The sequence below is a fragment of the Chlorocebus sabaeus genome, chromosome 11, assembly GCF_047675955.1.
Source record: "Chlorocebus sabaeus isolate Y175 chromosome 11, mChlSab1.0.hap1, whole genome shotgun sequence".
Taxonomy (NCBI): domain Eukaryota; kingdom Metazoa; phylum Chordata; class Mammalia; order Primates; family Cercopithecidae; genus Chlorocebus; species Chlorocebus sabaeus.
In genome coordinates this window covers 77,474,336-77,496,203 of record NC_132914.1, presented here as the reverse complement: position 1 = coordinate 77,496,203, position 21,868 = coordinate 77,474,336, and the positions used below count along the sequence as shown (strand labels likewise).

Genomic DNA, 21,868 nt, shown 5'->3' with positions numbered 1-21,868 from the left:
GCACGACTACATGGAAACTAAACAACCTGCTCCTGAATGACTACTAGGTAAATAATGAAATGAAGGCAGAAATAAATAAGTTCTTTGAAACCAATGAGAACAAAGACACAACGTACCAGAATCTCTGGGACACAGCCAAAGCAGTGTTTACAGGCAAATGTATAAATGCCCCTAAAAATCTAAATGTCCACATCAGAAAGCAGGAATGATCTATAATCGACACCCTAACATCACAATTTAAAGAACTAGAGAAGCAAGAGCAAACAAATTCAAAAGCTAACAGACATCAAGAAATAACTAAGATCAGAGCAGAACTCAGGGAGACAGAGACACGAAAAACCCTTCAAAAAATCAGTGAATCCAGGAGCTGGTTTTTTGAAAAGATTAACAAAATAGACCACTAGCCAGACTAACAAAGAAAAAAAGAGAGAAGATTTTCTAGTTTATTTGCATAGAGACATAATGAAAAACTATAAAGGGGAGATCACCACTGATCCCACAGAAATACAAACTACCTTCAGAGACTATTTTAAACATTTCTACCAAATAAACTAGAAAATCTGGAATAAATGGATAAATTCCTGGACACATACACCCTCCCAAGACTAAAGCAGGAAGAAGTCAAATCCCTGAATAGACCAATAACAAGTTCTGAAACTGAGGCAGTAATTAATAGCCTACCAACAAAAAGAAGCCCAGGACCAGACAGATTCGCAGCCCAATTCTACCAGAGTTACAAAGAGGAGCTGGTACCATTCCTTCTGAAACTATTCCAAACAAAAGAAGAAGAGGGACTCCTCCCTAACTCATTTTATGTGGCCAGCATCATCCTGATACCAAAGCCTGGCAGAGACACAACAAAAAAAGAAAATTTCAAGCCAACATCCCTGATGACCATCAATGCGAAAATCCTCAGTAAAATACTGGGAAACTGAACCCAGCAGCACATCAAAAAGCTTATCCACCACGATCAAGTTGGCTTCATCCCTGAGATGCAAAGCTGGTTCAACATACACAAACCAATAAATGTAATCCATCACATAAACAGAACCAATGACAAAACCACAAGATTATTTCAATAGCTGCAGAAAAAGCCTTCAATAAAATTAAACATCCCTTCATGCTAAAAACACTCAATAGTTTAGGTATTTATGGAACATATCTCAAAATAATAAATGCTATTTATGACAAACCCATAGCCAGTATCATACTGAATGGGCAAAACTGGAAGCATTCCCTTTGAAAACCAGCACAAGACAAGGACGCCCTCTCTCACCATTCCTGTTCAACATAGTATTGGAAGTTCCGGCCAGGGCAATCAGGCAAGAGAAGGAAATAAAGGGCATTCAAATAGTAAGAGAGAACGTCAAATTGTCTCGGTTTGCAGATGACATAATTGTATATTTAGAAAACCCCATCATCTCAGCCAAAAACTCCTTAAGCTGATAAGTAACTTCAGCAAAGTCTCAGGATGCAAAATCAATGTGCAAAAATCACAAGCATTCTTATACACAAAAAATAGAAAAACAGAGAGTGAACTCGCATTCATAATTGCTACAAAGAAAATAAAATACTTAGGAATACAACTTACAAGGTATGTGAAGAACCTCTTCAAGAACTACAAACCACTGCTCAAAGAAATAAGAGAGGACACATACAAATAGAAAAAGATTCCACGCTCATAGATATGAATAATCAATATTGTGAAAATGGCCACACTGCCCAAAGTAATTTATAGATTCAATGCTATTCCCATCAAGCTACCATTAACTTTCTTCACAAAATTAGAAAAAACTACTTTAAATTTCATATGGAACCAAAAAAGAGCCCATATAGCCAAGAAAATACTAAGCAAAAAGAACAAAGCTGGAGGCATCATGCTATCTGACTTCAAACTATACTACAAGGCTACAGTAATCAAAACAGCATGCTACTGGTACCAAAACAGGTATATAGACCAATAGAACAGAACAGAGGCCTTGGAAATAACGCCACACATCCACAACCACCTGATCTTTGACAAATCTGGCAAAAAATTACTTGTCAAAAAACAAGTAATAGGGAAAGGATTCCCTATTAAATAAATGGTGTTGGGAAAACTGGTTAGCCATATGCAGAAAACTAAAACTGGACCCATTCCTTACACCTTATACAAAAATTAATTCAAGATGGATTAAAGACTTAAACATAAGACCTAAAACCATAAAAACCCTAGAAGAAAACCTAGGTAATTCCATTCAGGACATGGGCATGAACAAAGGCTTCACGACTAAAACACCAAAAGCAATTGCAACAAAAGCTAAAATTGACAAATGGGATCTAGTTAAATTCAAGAGCTCTGCACAGCAAAAGAAACTACCATCAGAGTGAACAGGCAACCTACAAAATGGGAGAAAATTTTTGCAATCTATCCTTCTGACAAAGGTCTAATATCCAGAATCTACCAGGAACTTAAACAAATTTACAAGAAAAAAACCAAACAATCCCATCAAAAAGTGGCCAAAGGATATGAACAGACACTTCTCAAAAGAAGACATTTATGCAGCCCACAAACATATGAAAAAAAGTTCATCATCACTGGTCATTAAAGAAATGCAAATGAAAACCACAATGAGATATCATCTCACACCAATTAGAATGGTGATCATTAAAAAGTCAGGAAACAACAGATGCTGGAGAGGATGTGGAGAAATAGGAACGCTTTTACACTGTTGGTGGGAGTGTAAATTAGTTCAACCATTGTGGAAGACAGTGTGGCTATTCCTCAAGGATCTAGAACCAGAAATACCGCTTGACCCAGCAATCTCATTACTGAGTATATACCCAAAGATTTATAAATTATTCTACTATAAACACATATGCACACATGTTTATTGCAGCACTAGTCACAATAGAAAAGACTTGGAGCCAACCCAAATGCCCATCAATGATAGACTGGAAAAATAAAATGTGGCACATATACACCATGGATTACTATGCAGCCATAAAAAAGGATGAGTTCATGTCCTTTGCTGGGACACAGATGAAGCTGGAAACCATCATTCTCAGCAAACTAATGCAGAAACAGAAAACCAAACACTGCATGTTCTCGCTCATAAGTGGGAGTTGAACAATGAGAACACACAGACACAGGGAGGGGAACATGAAACACTGGGGCCTGTCAGGGGGTGAGGGGGGCAAAGGGAGGGAGAGCATTAGGACAAATACCTAACACGTGGGGGTGCTTAAAACCTAAATGATGGGTTGATGGGTGTAGCAAACCACCATGGCTCATGTATACCTATGTAACAAATCTGCACGTTCTGCACATGTATCCCAGAACTTAAAGTATAATTTAAAAACAGAAAAGGCAAGAAAAGGTAGAACCCAAAACCCTACTGCAGTCCTATGAAAACAGAATTCATATTTTAACAATTTCCCTAGGTGATATGCATGCACACTAAGGTTTAAGAAGTGCTGTTCTAAAAACTTCACATTGAAAGCTCATGTATGCATTTATCACAAGTGTTAGATTGCTAGAACTAAAAAATTATGTTTAAGCTTGTGGTCTGTATTGTCAAGTGGAGACTGTTGAAAAAAAGTCATACAAGTGATTTTTTAGCTTCATAATTCAGCCATAATTGTGCTAGTTCCTATGAAGAATCCAGAAGTATACCACATAGTTCTGACATAAAATGATACACAATCTAGATTAGTACATAAAAATAATCAGAATATAATGAGATGCTTAATTTTGATGTGATGACTATAAATACAATAGGATATAAGAACAGGACAGATAAGTGTGAGCTGAAACTATGACTTTGAGGGAGCAGAGGAAATCAGATACAGAGAGTACACTGAGAAAAGACATAGATGAGGGATGGAGTTGACAGAACCCTTGGAAAGACTGGTGTAGGAGGTTTGACTTTATGACAATATTGGAAGCCACTGGAGGCCATTGGAAGTCGTTGTAGTTCTTAAGAAGCAATGATATGATAATATGAGTCTCAGAAAGATAAATAGAAAGAAATAGTATATTTTTGTGAGGATGAACTTGAGTCAGAAATATAGCCAAGAAATTAAGGGGCAGAGCTGTACATATCAATTTGGAACTCATCAGTGTGTAGGTGTGGCTAAGATTTTAGAAGTGGATGAACACATCAAGCACTAGGAAAAAGGGGTAGAGAACCACAAACAGATGTCCAGTTCAATAAACATTCAGTGAGAAACTATGTGCCCAGCATGGTGCTCCTCCCTTGTGAAACATGGATGAGCAAGACTTGCTCCTTGCGCTGAAGGAACCAAATCAGTCATCTCTGAGTGGGGGCTTATATAAGAGGAAAAGACAACACAAGACAAAGAAGAAACCAGAGAGAGACTGAAAGACTCATAATATCCAGAAAGTCAAGGGTGGAGGTAACTTAAAGGAGTGTCGGAGGCACCTAAATCTCAAGGAAAATGAGGATTTGATATAAAATCAACCTGAAAGGTGTATTTGTTTATGTGTTCAAATTTCTAAATTGTTATCTGCTTTTCTAAGTCTCTAAATTTATACTCTAAATCTCAGGGGATGAAAGGATTCTAATATTAAATTGTTAGCTAAAACAGGCTTGTTCAAAGAGGATACTTACAGAAAGTATATTCATTAGTGTGCCTTCCTTAGGCTCCAAAAATAATCCAAACAGCACAAGATTAAAAAAAAAAAAATACCCTATAGGCAACTTACCATCCGCTGTAATTACATGACTGCCAAATCCATTGCTAGGTATTTATTCTTTAAGAAACTTAAAATCATTCATAAAGGAAGCCAAGACAGGTACCAACAGGAAAATCCAATGACGTAAAACATAAGCAAGAACCTTGCTTAAGTTCAAAAAGCTACAGATTTTACTGTTCATTTTTTATTTAACAGAACTAATATAAAATGTAAGATAGTCTGTTTTCTTGACTTAGGCTTAAATAACAGAATCACATACAAACCTCTAATAATATAAAAGTCATATCCAGAAAAAATGCATTAATCATAGGTTAGTTTGCTGGAGGAAAAGATGTTATTTTGTTTATTCTTGTGAAACTTCTTTCTAAAGCTCACATTTTTCATTTAGAAATGTAAATCTGTGATCAGTAATGTCTAAAATTTGAGTATACAGGTAATCCAAATGCATTCAATGTAAGAAATTTTAAGGATTTTATCAGATATATAAAGCCTGGAGTTTACCAAAGCATATCATCAAAATAGCATTTCTAGAATTGAGCATTAAATCTTTTTATTGTTATAACCATAAAAAAAATATAACCCAGTTATGGTTTAATGTGTTATATTTATATTCACCAAACCAAATTAATAACAATAAAAATGGCTAACATTTATTGAACACTCACTTTATATTAAACACTATCTAAGCCTTTTGTATATGTTTATTTAATCCTCAGAAGTACTTTCACAGTTATTTTTCTCATTTTATAGATGAGGAAACAGAGGCACAGAACGTTTAAGAACTAGCCCATTACCTATAAATAGTAAAAGTTAAGAATGAGTTAAAGAAATACCAAAATCTGGCAGAGATACAATGAAAAAAGAAAATTTCAGGCCAACATCCCTGATTAACATAGACACAAAAATCCTCAACAAAATACTAGCAAACTGAATCTAGCAGCACATCAAAAAGCTAACCCACCACAATCAAGTAGACTTTATTCCTGGAATGACAGGTTGTTCCAACATACACAAATCAATAAATGTGATTCATCACATAAACAGAACTAAAAACAAAAACCATGTGATCATCTTAACAGATGCAGGAAAAAGCTTTGAATAAATTCCGACATCCCTTCATATTAAAAACCTTCTAAAAGTTAGGCATCAGAGGAACATATCTCAAAACATTAACAGCTATCTATGACAAACCCACAGCCAACATCATTCCAAATGGGCAAAAGCTGGACCTAATCCCACTGAGAGTGGAACAAGACAAGGATGCCCACTCTCATCACTCTTATTCCACATAATACTGGAAGTCCTAGCCAAAGCAATCAGGCAAAAGAAAGAAATAAAAGGCATCCAAATAGGAAGAAGAAGCCAAAGTATCTCTCTTTACAGACAATATGATTCTACACCTGGAAAACCCCATAGCCTCTGTCCAAAGGCTCCTATAACTGATAAACAACTTCGGTAAAGTTTCAGGATACAAAACCAATGTACAAAACTCAGCAGCATTTCTATACACCAATAACGTTCAAGCTGAGAGTAAAATCAAGAACTGTAATTCCATTCACAATAGCCATATAGACACAAAAAAATACCTAAGTATACAGCTAACCAGGAAAATGAAAGATCTCTACAACAGGAATTACAAAACACTGCTGAAAGAAATCAAGATGACACAAACAAATGGAAATATATTTTATGCTCATGGGTAGGAAGAACTGATATTGTTAAAATGGCCATACTTCCCAAAGCTATCTACAAATTCAATGCCATTCCTAAGCAAAAAGAACAAAGCTGGAAGCATCAAACTACCCAATTCCAAACTATACTACAAGACTACAACAACCAAAACAGCATGGTACTGGCACAAAAACAGACACAATGGAACAGGTTAGAGAACCTAAAAACATAGCCACATACCTACAACCATCTGATCTTTGACAAAGCCGACAATAATAAGCAGTGAGGAAAGGACTCCCCATTCAATAAATGCAGCTGGGATAACTGGCTAGCCATATGCAGAAGATTGAAACTGGAACTTTTCCTTTCATTAAATACAAAAATCAGCCAAAGATGGATCATAGACTTAAAAGTAAGACCTAAGATCGTAAAAAACCTAGAAGAACACCTAGGGAATACTATTCTGGATGTAGGCCTTGTCAAAGATTTCATAACAAAGACACCTAAAGCAATTGCAACAAAAACAAAAATTGACAAGTGGGGGTCTAATTAAACTAAAGAGCTTCAGCACAGCCAAAGAAATGTCAACAAAGTAAACAGAAAAACTACAGAATGGGAGAAAATATTTGCAAATTATGCACCCTACACAGGCCTAATAACCAGAATCTGTAAGGATCTTAAACAAATGAATAAGCACAAAACAACCCCATTAGAAATGGGCAAAGGACATGAAGAGACACATCTCAAAAGAATACATACATGCAGCCAACAAGCATATGAAAAAATGCTCAACATCATTAATTATTAGAGAAATGCAAATCAAAACCATAATAAGATATCATCTCACACCAGTCAAAATGGCTATTAATAAAAAGTCAAAAAAACAACAGATGTTGGCAAGGTTGCGAAGAAAAGGGAATGCTTATACACTGCTACGCACTGCCGGTGAGAATGTAAACTAGTTTAGCCACTGTAGAAAGCAGTGTGGCAATTTCTTAAAAAACTTAAAACAGAATTACTATTCAACCCAGCAATCCCACTATTGTGTATATACCCAAAGGAATATAAATCGTTCTACCGTAAAGACACATGCACATGTACATTCACTGCAGCACTACTGACAATAGCAAAATCATGGAATCAACCTAAATGCCTATCAACAGTGGAATGGGTAAATAAAATATGGTACATATACACCATGGAATACTACACAGCCACAAGAAAGAAATGTCTTTTGCAGCAACATGGATGCAGCTGCAGACCATTATCCTAAGTGAATTAACACAGGAGCAGAAAACCAAATACCACGTGTTCTCACTTACAAGAGGGAGCTAAACATTGGGTATATATGGACACAAATAGGGGAATTATAGACATTGGGACCTACTTAAGGGTGGAGGATGGGAGGAGGGTAAAGGTCAAAAAACTATCTATTGGGTACTATGCTACTACCTGTATGATGAAATCCTTTGTACACCAAACCCCAACAACATGTAATTTACCCACATTAACAAACCTTCAAGCATATTCCCGAACCTAAAATAAAAGTTGAAAAAAGATATAATTGTTTTATAGGTTTTATAAATAACACATGAATTCGATATATCAGGGAGCAGCATACTTGTTTTTTACATTAAATCTTTACACAAATGCAAATAAAAATGTGTAACTGTGACCTACCTTTATCAAAAAAACCTGGCAATCACTGATATAGTCATATTCTAGTCCATCAAAAGAATAATAATGCCGGTCCCCATATATTGTGCACACTGCTGGGCATGGATAATATGTGCAATTGAACATTCCTCGTCGACAAACGCTATTAAAAAATAACACCAGTTACCTTTCTAAAGAAACTTGACTCTAACTAGTGATTTCAAGTGACAGTAACTTTGGAATGTCTGTATTCAAGAGAACTCATGAGCCAATATCCCTTACAAATACTGCCAATTCATTCTGATACCACCTATTACATTGACAAATTAGGCATACGTTTTTCACTTTGTTTAAATAAATTATCAGACACCAAAACCAAGCCTGGGAATTGTGCATTGGTCACACAGAAAGTAGATGACAGAATGAAAAACTGAACACAGGTCTGCTGGTAACTGACAGAGCACAATTCCATCTCCCATATTTGAGTACATTTAAATGCATTAGACATGACATTGCTCATGACTTTAGAATTTTTGTCCTTACTTTAGGGAAATTATATTTCAAATTTTATTTTATGGTATTCTTTTGACTCACCTTGAAACTGAAAACCTTCCATTAAATATGGTCTTTTCCTTGCAACATTTAGCACTTTCTTATAAACATGAGATATTTTTTCCTATTAAAATTTTAGATTGTTGTATTTTATACTTTTCTTCTGGGCTGAACAAATATGCATAAAAATAATGGTACAGTTCCCTGCAGATAGTAACTGTCCACCTACTCCTGCAAGCCTTTAAATTATTTGCTCAGGCTTGATTTACTTTTTGCTGATGTCAGTCTCATTAAATAAATACTACAAGATGACTGAAATTAACACAATTACTTAGGAAAATATTTGTGAAATAAATGGATCTCCTTACCAGGTGTAACACGGTGTAGCAATCACTTCTCCTGAGAGATACTCCCAATCTTTCCAGATACATGGGCAGCTTTCAGGAACATAACACTTTCCTTTGTGTTCTGCCATTCTTCCAAATGAAGAATAAAATGCTATTTAGTATGAACTACAGATTTCAGTTTTAAAATATCAATAATCTTAGCATATTAACACTATCATCTATATTTATTAGAGCTGTCTAAGGCACTCTATCTAACCTATTGAGGAGTTGAATCCAGTCTTTCTCCCCACTTTTTCCACATAGTACTTTACATATCACAGTACTAAATGTCAGGCAAATGACTAGATGTGATATGTTGACCTTTTTGCTATTCACTGAGTGCATGAAAAGAAGACAGAAGCCTAAATTTCTAATAAAGTGAGTCATTCCGAAAAAAAAATTTATGGAGGAAGAGTCCCATTCTTCAATATCTGCTACTTAAAAGAGTCTGTAGGGCCTACAATTTTTTGATGAAATAGTAAATTATTAAATGGTTAACATTTTTGTTACAAGATGTAGAGAGTAATCGAAAGCTTCTTTCTGAGTGTTGAAAGTTGAAATCAGGAGAGTTTAACTTAGGTGTGTGTGGAACTAAAAAACATTATATTAAGTGTTTTGCACTGTTTATTTAATGTGATAACTTTCGAATGGTGGTTTTCTTTCAAGTATTATTTTCTTCTTGAAAGATTATCCCCTGAAATAGTGTCTAAAAATGTCTGTGACTATAAAAGCTAAACATATACAAACGTTATATTTTAACATACAATTTAAATATAAATACATAATTAAGTATACAATTTTAATATAAAAATTGAACAAACCTCAGAGAAGAATTAATTTTGGTGTGTTATCTAAATATTTGGTATGAAGATTAAATATACATTACATATAACATCAAATCCTTTAATATAAATATATATTTCAATATTCTTACAATTTTCTCTAAAAGTTTTAATAACTTAAAATAAGGATAAATACTATAACAATAATTTTGTTAGTAATAAATTATAAATATAATAAATATATAAAATAACAATAAAGATAAAAATAACATTAAATTTGAAAATTAGTTGTCATTATTTAAATAATTTGTTATTATGAATTACTCTATAATGTATTATTTTTAAAATAACAAATAATAAATAAAAATTAAAAGTTCCTAAAATAGGTAAGGTATAAAACTTTTTTTACATTTTGCTTTAAAATATAAAAATTCAAGATTATAAAAATTAACATGGAATTCAGGAACCCTGAATTCTTGCCTATTCTCTAAAACAGAAATAACTTCTCATGTTGTTTTAGCTCTCTGCTTTCTCTCTCATGGCTCTTTGTACACAGCACTGTAATTCATTATTCAGTGTATATGCTGTCCACTAGACTTTCAGCTTCACTTGAGAGGACCATAAATATCTTGTTAATGTTCATGTCACACAAAATGTAGCACAAAGGAGACAACTGAAGAAACTTATTTATATAAATGATGGATTATCTCATTTAGATTTCTTTCTTTCAGACCAACAATGCCCTCGATTCTATAATCTCTCACCCTGGCCCTCCCAAACTTCTAGCCATGCATCCTGAGCTTTGAATTTTTCTTCTGCCTGGAAAATTCTTCTCCCATGTTCTGTCTGGCAAACTTATCACTTAAGACTCAATTCGATGCAATCTTTTATGTCCCCAGCTCCTTCACATACTCCTTATACTTAGCAATTTTATGAACCTTTATTGGAGGATTTATCACAATGAACTGTTAAGTACTTCATTAAATATATTATAGTGATAATAAGAACAATAACAAAACTAATATTTTTTACTGCTTACTATGGCAAGGTACTATTCTAACCATTTTAACTATACCACTAACTGATCTTATCCTAGTGACAATCCCCTAAGGTAGATTCTATCATTATCTAATAAATGTATTTTAGTACCCCCAATTCCTAAGGCTTAACACAATGCCTCAAACATTAGACACTTCATAAACTCTAATTGTTCAGTTGTTTAAGTGAGGGAAACCTCACCAAAATGAACCACAATTCTTATATCACCAGCCAAAGTCATGGTTTTAACTGGATTGCTAATTAATGACTGATGAGTTTTTCATAACTACTCAAGATTGGAAGAAGGAAAAGGAAAACTTTAAATCACTATAAATTATAGGTGTATTTCAGAGAGATTGTTAATTTGGTTCTAGACCACAGCAATAAAGTTAATATCACAATAAAGCAAGTCACACAGATTTTTTGGTTTCCTAGTACATATAAAAGTTATATTTACATTATAGTCTATTGAATGCATAATAGCATTATATCTAAAAAATATACATACCTTAATTTAAAAATACTTTATTGCAAAAAAAAAAAAAGTTAATGATCATCTGAGCCTTCAAGGAGCCATAATCTTTTTGCTGGAGGAGAGTTTTTCTTCAGTGTTGATGGCTGCTGACTAATCAAAGTGGTGGTTGCTGAAGGCTGGGATATCTGTGACAACTTCTTGAAATAAGACACAGTGAAATTTGCCACATTGATTGACTCTCCCTTTCACAGAAGATTTCTCTGTAGCATGCAATGCATTTGATAGTGTTTTACCTAAAAATTTCTTTCAAAATTGGAGTCAGTCTTCTTAAACCCTACCACTGCTTTATCAACAAAGTTTATACAATATTGTAAATGATTTATTATCATTCCAACAATGTTCACAGCATCTTCACCAAGTATAGATCACATGTCAAGAAAGCACTTTTTCAATTGTGATGTTAGGGTGTCAATTTTAGATCTTTCCTGCTTTCTCTTAAGGGCACTTAGTGCTATAAATTTCCCTCTACACACTGCTTTAAATGTGTCCCAGAGATTCTGGTATGTTGTGTCTTTGTTCTCATTGGTTTCAAAGAACATCTTTATTTCTGCCTTCATTTCGTTATGTACCCAGTAGTCATTCAGGAGCAGGCTGTTCCGTTTCCATGTAGTTGAGCGGTTTTGAGTGAGTTTCTTAATCCCGAATTCTAGTTCGATTGCACTGTGGTCTGAGAGACAGTTTGTTATAATTTCTGTTCTTTTACATTTGCTGAGGAGTGCTTTACTTCCAACTATGTGGTCAGTTCTGGAATAAATGCGATGTGGTGCTGAGAAGAATGTATATTCTGTTGATTTGGGGTGGAGAGTTCTGTAAATGTCTATTAGGTCCACTTGGTGCAGAGGTGAATTCAATTCCCAGATATCCTTTTTAATTTTCTGTCTCATTGATCTGTCTAATGTTGACAGTAGGATGTTAAAGTCTCCAATTATTATTGTGTGGGAGTCTAAGTCTCTTTGTAGGTCTTTAAGGACTTGTTTTATGAATCTGGATGTTCCTGTATTAGGTGCATATATATTTAGGATAGTTAGCTCTTCTTGTTGAATTGATCCCTTCACAATTATTTAATAGCCTTATTTGTCTCTTTTGATCTTTGTTGGTTTAAAGTCTGTTTTATCAGAGACAAGGATTACAACTCCTGCCTTTTTTTGTTTTCCATTTGCTCGGTAGATCTTCCTCTATCCCTTTATTTGAGCCTATGTGTGTCTCTGCGCATGAGATGTGGCTCCTGAATACAGCACACTGATGGGTCTTGACTCTTTATCCAATTTGCCAGTCTGTGTCTTTTAATTGGGGCATTCAGCCCATTTACATTTAAGGTTAATGTTGTTATGTGTGAATTTGATCCTGTCATTATGATGTTAGCTGGTTATTTTGCTCATTAGTTACAATTGAAAGAATAAGAGAAGCAGAGCAAACACATTCAAAAGTTAGGAGAAGACAAGAAATAACTAAGATCAGAACCAGAACTGAAGGAGATAGAGACACAAAAAACCTTTCAAAAAATCAATTAATCCAGGAGCTGGTTTTTTGAAAAGATCAACAAAATTGATAGACCATTGGCAAGACTAATATAGAAGAAAAGAGAGAAGAATCAAATAGAAGCAATAAAAAATGATAAAGGGGATATCACCACTGACCCCACAGAAATACAAACTACCATCAGAGAATACCACAAACACCTCTACACAAATAAACTAGAAAATCTAGAAGAAATGGATAAATTCCTGGACACATACACCCTCTCAAGACTAAACCACGAAGAAGTTGAATCCCTGAATAGACCAATAACAGGCAATAATTAATAGCCTACCAACCAAAAAAAGTCCAGGACCAGACGGATTCACAGTCGAATTCTACCAGAGGTACAAGGAGGAGCTGGTACCATTCCTTCTGAAACTATTCCAATCAGTAAAGAAAGAGGGAATCCTCCCTAACTTATTTTATGAGGCCAGCTTCATCCTGATACCAAAGCCTGGCAGAGACACAACAAAAAAAGAGAATTTTAGACCCATATCCCTGATAAATATTGATGCAAAAATCCTCAATAAAATACTGGCAAACCAAATCCAGTAGCACATCAAAAAGCTTATCCACCATGATCGAGTGGACTTCATCCCTGGGATGCAAGGCTGGTTCAACATACGCAAATCAATAAACGTAATCCATCATATAAACAGAACCAAAGACAAAAACCACATGAGTATCTCAATAGATGTAGAAAAGGCCTTTGACAAAATTCAACAGCCTTCATGCTAAAAATTCTCAGAAACTTAGGTATTGATGGGACATATCTCAAAATAATAAGAGCTATTTATGACAAACCCACAGCCAATATCATACTTGATGGGCAAAACTGGAAGCATTCCCTTTGAAAACTGGCACAAGACAGGGATGCCCTCTCTCACCACTCCTATTCAACATAGTGTTAGAAGTTCCGGCCAGGGCAATCAGGCAGGAGAAAGAAATAAAGGGTATTTCAATTAGGAAAAGAGGAAGTCAAATTGTCCCTGTTTGCAGATGACATGATTGTGTATTTAGAAAACCCCATCGTCTCAGCCCAAAATCTCAAGCTGATAAGCAACTTCAGCAAAGTCTCAGGATACAAAATCAATGTGTAAAAATCACAAGCATTCTTATATGCCAATAACAGACAAACAGAAAGCCAAATCATGAGTGAACTCCCATTCACAATTGCTTCAAAGAGAATCAAATACCTAGGAATCCAACTTACAAGGGATGTGAAGGACCTCTTCAAGGAGGACTACAAACCACTGCTCAACAAAATAAAAGAGGACACAAACACGTGGAAGAACATTCCATGCTCATGGATAGGAAGAATTAATATTGTGAAAATGGCCATACTGCCCAAGGTAATTTATAGATTCAAAGCCATCCCCATCAAGCTACCAATGACTTTTTTCACAGCATTAGAAAAACCTACTTTAAAGTTCATATGGAACCAAAAAAGACCCCACATTGCCAAGACAATCCTAAGCCAAAAGAACAAAGCTGGAAGCATCATGCTACCTGACTTATACACATATATACTATACTACAAGGCTACAGTAACCAAAACAGCATGATACTAGTACCAAAACAGAGATATAGACCAATGGAATAGAACAGAGCCCTCAGAAATAATACCACACATCTAAAACCATCTCATCTTTGACAAACCTGACAAAAACAAGACATGGGGAAAGTATTCCCTATTTAATAAATGCTGCAGGGCAAATTGGCTAGCCATATGTAGAAAGCTGAAACTGGATCCTTTCCTTACACCTTATACAAAAAGTAATTAAAGATGGATTAAAGACTTAAATGTTAGACCTAAAAACATAAAAACCCTAGAAAAAAACTTAGGCAATACCATTCAGGACATAGGCACGGGCAAGGACTTCATGTCTAAAACACCAAAAGCAGTGGCAACAAAAGCCAAAATTGACAAATGGGATCTAACTAAACTAAAGAGTTTCTGCACAGCAAAAGAAACTACCATCAGAGTCAACAGGCAACCTACAGAATGGGAGAAAATTTTTGCAATCTACTCATCTGACAAAGGTCTAATATCCAGAATCTGCAAAGAACTCAAACAAATTTACAAGAAAAAAACAAACAATCCCATCAAAAATGGGCAAAGGATATGAAAAGACACTTCTCAAAAGAAGACATTTATGTAGCCAACAGACACAGGAAAAAATGCTCATCATCACTGGCCATCAAAGAAATGCAAATCAAAACCACAATGAGACACCATCTCACACCAGTTAAAACGGTGATCATTAAAAAGTCAGGAAACAACAGGTGCTGGAGAGGATGTGGAGAAATAGGAACACTTTTACACTATTGGTGGGACTGTAAACTGGTTTAACCATTGTGGAAGACAGTGTGGCAATTCCTCAAGGATCTAGAACTAGAAATAACATTTGACCCAACCATCCCATTACTGGATATATACCCAAAGGATTATAAATCATGCTGCTATAAAGACACATGCACATGTAGGTTTATTGCAGCACTATTCACAATAGCAAAGACTTGGAACCAACCCAAATGTCCATCAATGATAGACTGAATTAAGAAAATGTGGCACATATACACCAGGGAATACTATGCAGCCATAAAAAAGGATGAGTTCATAGGGACGTGGATGAAGCTGGAAACCATAATTCTCAGCAAACTATTGCAGGGACAAAAAACCAAACACTGCATGTTCTCACTCATAGGTGGGAATTGAACAATGAGATCACTTGGACACAGGAAGGGGAACATCACACACCAGGGCCTGTAATGGGGTGGGGGGAGGTGGGAGGGATAGCATTAGGAGATATACCTAATGTAAGTGATAAGTTAATGGGTGCAGCACACCAACATAGCACACGTATACATATGTATCAAACCTGCACGTTGTGCACATGTACCCTAGGACTTATAATAATAAAAAAAAAGAAACCACTTTTTTTGCTCATCTATAAGAAGCAACTCCTCATCCATTCAAGTTTTATCATGAGATTGAAGCAAATCAGTCATATCTTCAGGCTTCACTTCTAATTCTAGTTCTCTTGCTATTTCCTTCACATCTGTAGTTACTTCCTCCACTGACGTCTTAAAACCCTCAAAGTCATCCATGAGGGTTGAAATAAACTTTTTTCAAACTCCTGTTCATGTTGATATTTTGACTTCTGCCCATGAATCACTAATGTTCTTAATGGTATTTAAAATAGCGAATACTCTCTAAAATACTTTCAATTTTCTTTTCCCAGATCCATCAGAGAAATCACTATCTATGGCAGGTATAGCCCCGTGAAATGTATTTCCTAAATAATAAGACTTTAAAGTTGAAATTACTACTTAATCAATGGCTGCAGAATAAATGTGTTAGCAAGCATGAAAACGACATTAATATATCATTCTGCATCTCCACTGGAGCTCCCAGGTACCAGGTGCGCTGACAATAAGCAGTAATATTTTAAAAGGAATCTTTTTTCTAGGCATCAGGTCTCAACAATGGGTTCAAAATATTCAGTAAACCATGCTGTAAATAGACGTGCTGCCATCCAGGCTTTGCTTTCCCATTTACAGAGCACAGGTAGGGTAGACTTAGCATAATTCCTAAGGGTCCTAGGATTTTTTGAACGGTAAATGAGCATTGGCTTCAACTTAAAGTCACCAGCTGCCTTAGCCCCTAACAAGAGAGTCAGCCTGTCCGTGGAAGCTTTGAAGCCAAGCATTGCCTTCTCTCTAGCTATGAAAGTCCTAGATGGCACTTTACTCCTATATAAATCTGTTTCATCTACATTGGAAATCTATTGTTTAGTGTAGTCACCTTCATCAGTTATCTTAGTTACATCTTCTGGATAACTTGCTGCAGCTTCTCCATCAGCACTTGCACTTCTATGTTATAGAGATAGTTTCTTTTCTTAAACTCCATGAGCCAACCTTTGCTGACTTCAAACTTTTCTTCTGCAGCTTTGTCATCTCCCTCAACCATTAGAGAATTGAAAAGAGTTAAAGTCTTTTTCTGGATTAAGCCTTTGCAGAAGGGAACGTTGCAGCTGATTCGATCTATCCAGACTACTAAAACTTTCTTCATATCAGCTAGCTGCTTTGCTTTCTTACCATGTGTGGGTTCACTGGAGTAGCAGCACTTTTCATTTCTTTCACGAACTTTTCCTTTGCATTCACAATTTGGCTGTTGCAAAAGAACTAGCTTGTAGCCTATCTCAGCTTTCAATATACCTTCCTCACTAAATCTAATCATTTCTAGCTTTTGATTTAAGGTGACATATGTGTGACTCTTCCTTTCCCTTGAACTTTTGGTGACTATTATAGTTATTAACCAGCCTACTTTCAGTATTGTGTCTCAGGGAATAGAGAGACCTGAGAAGAGGGAAAGAGATGGTGGAAGGGCCTATACATGGAGCAATCGAAACACACATAACATTCATCAATTAATTTTTCCATCTTATATGGGCACCGTTTGTGGCACCCTGAAATGATTACATGATAATCAAAGTTCACTGTTTACGAATTACCATAACAGATATAATGATAATGAAAAAGTTCTGAAATACTGCAAAAATTACCAAAATATGACACAGAGACACCAAGTAAGCACATGCTATTGGAAAATGGCACCAACAGACTTGCTTGAAGCAAGATAGCCACAAACCTTCAATTTGTAAAAAATGTAACACCTGTGAAGTGCAATAAAGCAAAACACAATGAAACAAAAGTATGCCTGTATCTGCTTTAAGCAGGTTTGGGCAGTGGGATCAGAAATAAACATTTCCTGAGCACTTACTATATAACTGGTGTGCAGCACATACTCAGTCATCCAACAAGTAAATATATTGTTATATCCATTTTAAAAAGAGAAACTTGAGATTTCAAGTGGTTAAGTAACTTGCTGTAAGGTGCTTCAGCTTATAAGGAGGGCCAGCATAGAAGCTATTTCTGTCTGACTTTTCCTCTATACTACTTTCCATTTCTTCAATCCATAGTGATTTCTCAATTAGGGTTATGTGGTCCTTTTATAGTCACTAAACTGCTGGCACTGTTAGGAGCCACATGAAATAAGTCACACTGGACTGTTGTGCCAAAATAGGCCAGACAAGGTCACACAGAAGACACGGCAAATCACATTACCATAAACAACGTTGTAAGAGAAAGCTATCTTAATGAAATATTTCCAAATCTATCAGAGGCCTCTAAGTCAATTCTAACCACATTTATTTCAATACAGTCAGAGAAGGTAGGAGGAAATCTCCTTAACATTTTATAATGAGATTTAGCCAGTAAATAAATCATTGTCCAACTAAACGTCAAAGGTGACAGTAAATACATTTTAAAAGATAATAGCTTAAGCACAGCATATAAAACAAAATTAGGATATGGCTTTAATTAGTCATGCATTCCTAAGAGTCACAATCAAATCAACTAAATCAAGCAATGTTGTGGGTTTTAATTATTCTACCATAATAAAGGTTTTATTTCCCTTCTCCTTTTTACTAAAATGACTTCCTTGCTTATCTGTTCTTTGGCCTAATTTCTACCTGTCTTTATTCTCCCAGCCATGGGCACTTGTTCTTTTGTGACCTTCTTTTCTCTGCCTGCTATGTCCTTTCTTTCTAAAGAGATTAATGCCAGTCCCAAGTTACTTGGCTCCTCAAACTCTTCCAGATGCGGGCCATTTAGACAAATGCAACTCTCCTGGGAAACAAACCACAAGACCTTGCTCTTCTTTGCTCCTGGTTTATATGAGCTGATCCCAGGAATCCCTTTGTGTGAACATGTTCATTGAGGAAGAATGGGTGACCTGTTTGCCTTAGACGGCACTCCCTCTGCACGGCCTCTATTTCATTACCAGAAGAGGGAGGGCCAGGGAGGCCAGATTATATGTGTCCCTGTGAGGAATCCAATAGCCACCACCTTCTGTGTTTGTCTTTCACACATACTAAGCATTTCTGCGATGGAAGAATATTTATGAAGATAAGAGTAAGATATGCTGCCACAAAATAGTGGCTCATATTTATTAAACACACACACACACACACACACACACACACACAGACACTCCACATATCACAATGCCTAACTGAGGCTTAAAAGGAACTTGCAGAAAAATCACTCCACTAACAGTGTCAGAGCTGGGATTTGAGCAGTGGTGTGTCTGAAGCCAGAGCTCCCACTGTTACCCACTGCCCTTTGTAGCCTCAATACGCTATTTTCTTTAAGATAAAACAGTTGGCATCGCCATTACAACTTCACATCAACACCAGTAACTGCACAACAGAATATTTACAAATGCACTTGAAGAGTGTTTGGAATGAAGAGTGATTAATTGTGTCACTTTCTCAAAATTGCAGTTTCATCAGGGGAGAAATTCCAGCTTCATCCAGAAATGAGTTTTCTCCTCAATTCAGTGTATTCCGTTAATAATATTTCACAATATCACATGAGCCAAGCAAAATAATTACAGTAGTCTTCTAGCTACCAACCCAGTTAACCACTAGTCAGAACAACAATTCTGGCTATTTCTGTAAAGAATGTTTCAGGAGATCTTGTGCTTTCAGGCCAATCCTGAATGTTCTGTATTATGAAGAAGAGTCTTACCCTGGAGCACAAACACAGCCACTTATACAAGGTGAGGACGGGGCGCAGGTGAAGTTCATGGCTAGGTTTGCACATGTAGTCTCACAATTAACACCACCAGCTGGTAATTCAGGGTCAGGAAATCTGCAGTCGAAATACTCTTTTCCCTCTGGGCAGATGTGAACTTCAGGTGTAAGCAGAGAGAAAATGTCCTTAACTTGTATCTGCTCCATAGACAAATAATCATATTGGCATGCACTCATCATCAAAACAAAATTCACCATACAATATTTTACCAATTATTAATAGATGATGCTCTTACTCCGTGATTTTTAAGGAGCTTGAAAATATCCCCTAGCCAGATTCCCTTTAGTCACAAAATAGGTTTATTCTAAGCCTATTTTGAGTTTGAGAATGTTAGCTACCTTCCACAAGACAGGAACTAACTAGAACATAATTTTTGAAGTCAAAAAACAGGATATTTTTATTAATTCATACACATATTATCAATTTTTCTGCATATGTTATCAATTTTTAAGCATAATGTAAAAGCATTATGGCTTTTACAAAGCTACAATGAACACATGATTATTCTAAATCTCGCTTCACCTCGAGTCATTCTTTGTATCAGTTCTTACTCTACCACAGAAGTGCAGAAGTAGACATAATTACAGTCAGGACAGAGGCTCCATATTCTTCCAGAAAGCTTTTGGGCTCTTAGAGATCAAATAAATTTCCTCAAGTGGGGCCAGAGGGATCAAATCTTGTGGGTTCCTCTGTGAGAAGGCTAGCCACCTGGGCTTCCCTTCATTGACCTGGAGTCACTCTGAATCAAATGGGGCAGAGTCAGGATGGCCCTGTAGCTACCGAATGTGTGTGGTCCATAAACATATCTTGTAAAGAAGCCCTAGGCTTGTCTGAATCCTTGTAAAGTAAGTTCAGGGCATGTAATTCAAAGCTCTCTAATAATAATATATACCAGGCCATTCAAGTACGTAACAAAGCAATAATAGCTCACAATTACTTTTGTCAGCCTACACTCTTCCTGCCCATTAAAATCTATAAAAGCAAGTGTTGTTTTATTATGTGCCTAGAATTTGCCCACAGTAACTGAGAATTTGAGGCTCTTTATATGATGAAAATAAATAATACATATGGTCCTAATATATAAGATATTAGGAAAGATATTCAAAATGACATTCTGAAGGGATGACAGTGAATGTCATTTTACATGCCATGTTAAATTTATTACTACTAGTCCCAGAGCCTTGCTACTCATAATGCAGTCCAGGAACCAGAAGTATTAATGTTATCTTGGCCACTGATAGAAATGTAGAATCTCAGGTATCACCCCTGATCTAATGAATCAGAATCTACATTTTAACAAGATCCCCACATGTGCACACTAAAATCTGAGAAGTGATGGTCTAGAATAGAGTTTCCCAATTTCTGTCCCACAAAAATCGGTAACAATAGTTGCCTGGATACATATCCCTAAAGTCCCTGGGATGCCTGAGGTGGTCCTGCGGTAGGCAGCATCTAGGCAGCATCCCTGGGTTGATCTGCTCTGCCCCTGAGCTGACTTACATGTTCAACCCAGACTGCCCTAAAATTATAATTTTCAATGTGGAAAAAGTTGGGAAGCACTGGAACACCATGTTGAAGAACATTTCCAAGGCTATAGCCATGCACATTGGGAAGGAGAGGTGATTGATAACTTCTGCCAGAAGTGTAGGCGGTATCAGAGCTGCATCCTCCTTCAGGAAAACGTCTTTTAACATCTTACCAGCAGAGGGCGTTGCTAATTCATCACATTTCACAGTCCCATTTGAACACTGGCTAGAAGTAAATAAATAGTTAATTTATGGAACCAAATCTGTTTTGTTTTATTTTTTTCCTGAATTTCAACAACAATATAATGTACAAGAATTGATTGAGTACATTATACAAACGCAATTTTTCCCACAGAATTTTTTACAAGCTATTGGGTTAGGTCCGATTTCAGGAACGCTATTTCAACACAACACTTTTTATCAAACACCTATAAGTGTGGAGCACTGGGATAGGCATAGGAGATACGAACACCAATATTTATAGTCCTTAACATAATTTGTCTTGTAGGAGGGGAAGACACACAAATAAATAATGTATGCAACGTGACACATGCAACATAGAAATATGTTAAGAGAAGTAAAACAAAGAAAAAATGTTTTTAAAGTCTGTTGGCAACCAACATCAGGGAATCAAAGGAAGTAAAGTCTGAACAGTTTTGAAGAGTGGATGGATGTTATGGCACACCTAAGGTAGGAAGGCTATAACACTCAGTGGAAACACATGAACCATGAAGAAGTAAAGCCACATTCTACATAGCAAAGTGCAATGCAGGAAGGCACAGGCTGTGAGAATGCCAAAAGAGGCAGAGGCTAGCTCCTAGAAGATGCTAAGATTTTACCAC

At 36.1% G+C, this 21,868-nt stretch overlaps 1 protein-coding gene across 2 annotated transcripts in view; it reads right to left on the bottom strand.

The window, feature by feature from the left end:
* OTOGL (otogelin like) overlaps positions 1-21,868 on the bottom strand; it is a 170,997-nt gene that overhangs the window by 90,475 nt on the left and 58,654 nt on the right. For both annotated transcript variants that reach the window (XM_008004119.3, XM_073020969.1), the window contains exons 22-25: positions 21,200-21,252; positions 19,435-19,597; positions 8,947-9,054; positions 8,051-8,189 (exon numbers count right to left, since the gene is read on the bottom strand). In XM_008004119.3, coding sequence (XP_008002310.3) covers positions 8,051-8,189; positions 8,947-9,054; positions 19,435-19,597; positions 21,200-21,252 — 463 coding nt within the window. The remainder of the gene's footprint in view (positions 1-8,050; positions 8,190-8,946; positions 9,055-19,434; positions 19,598-21,199; positions 21,253-21,868) is intronic.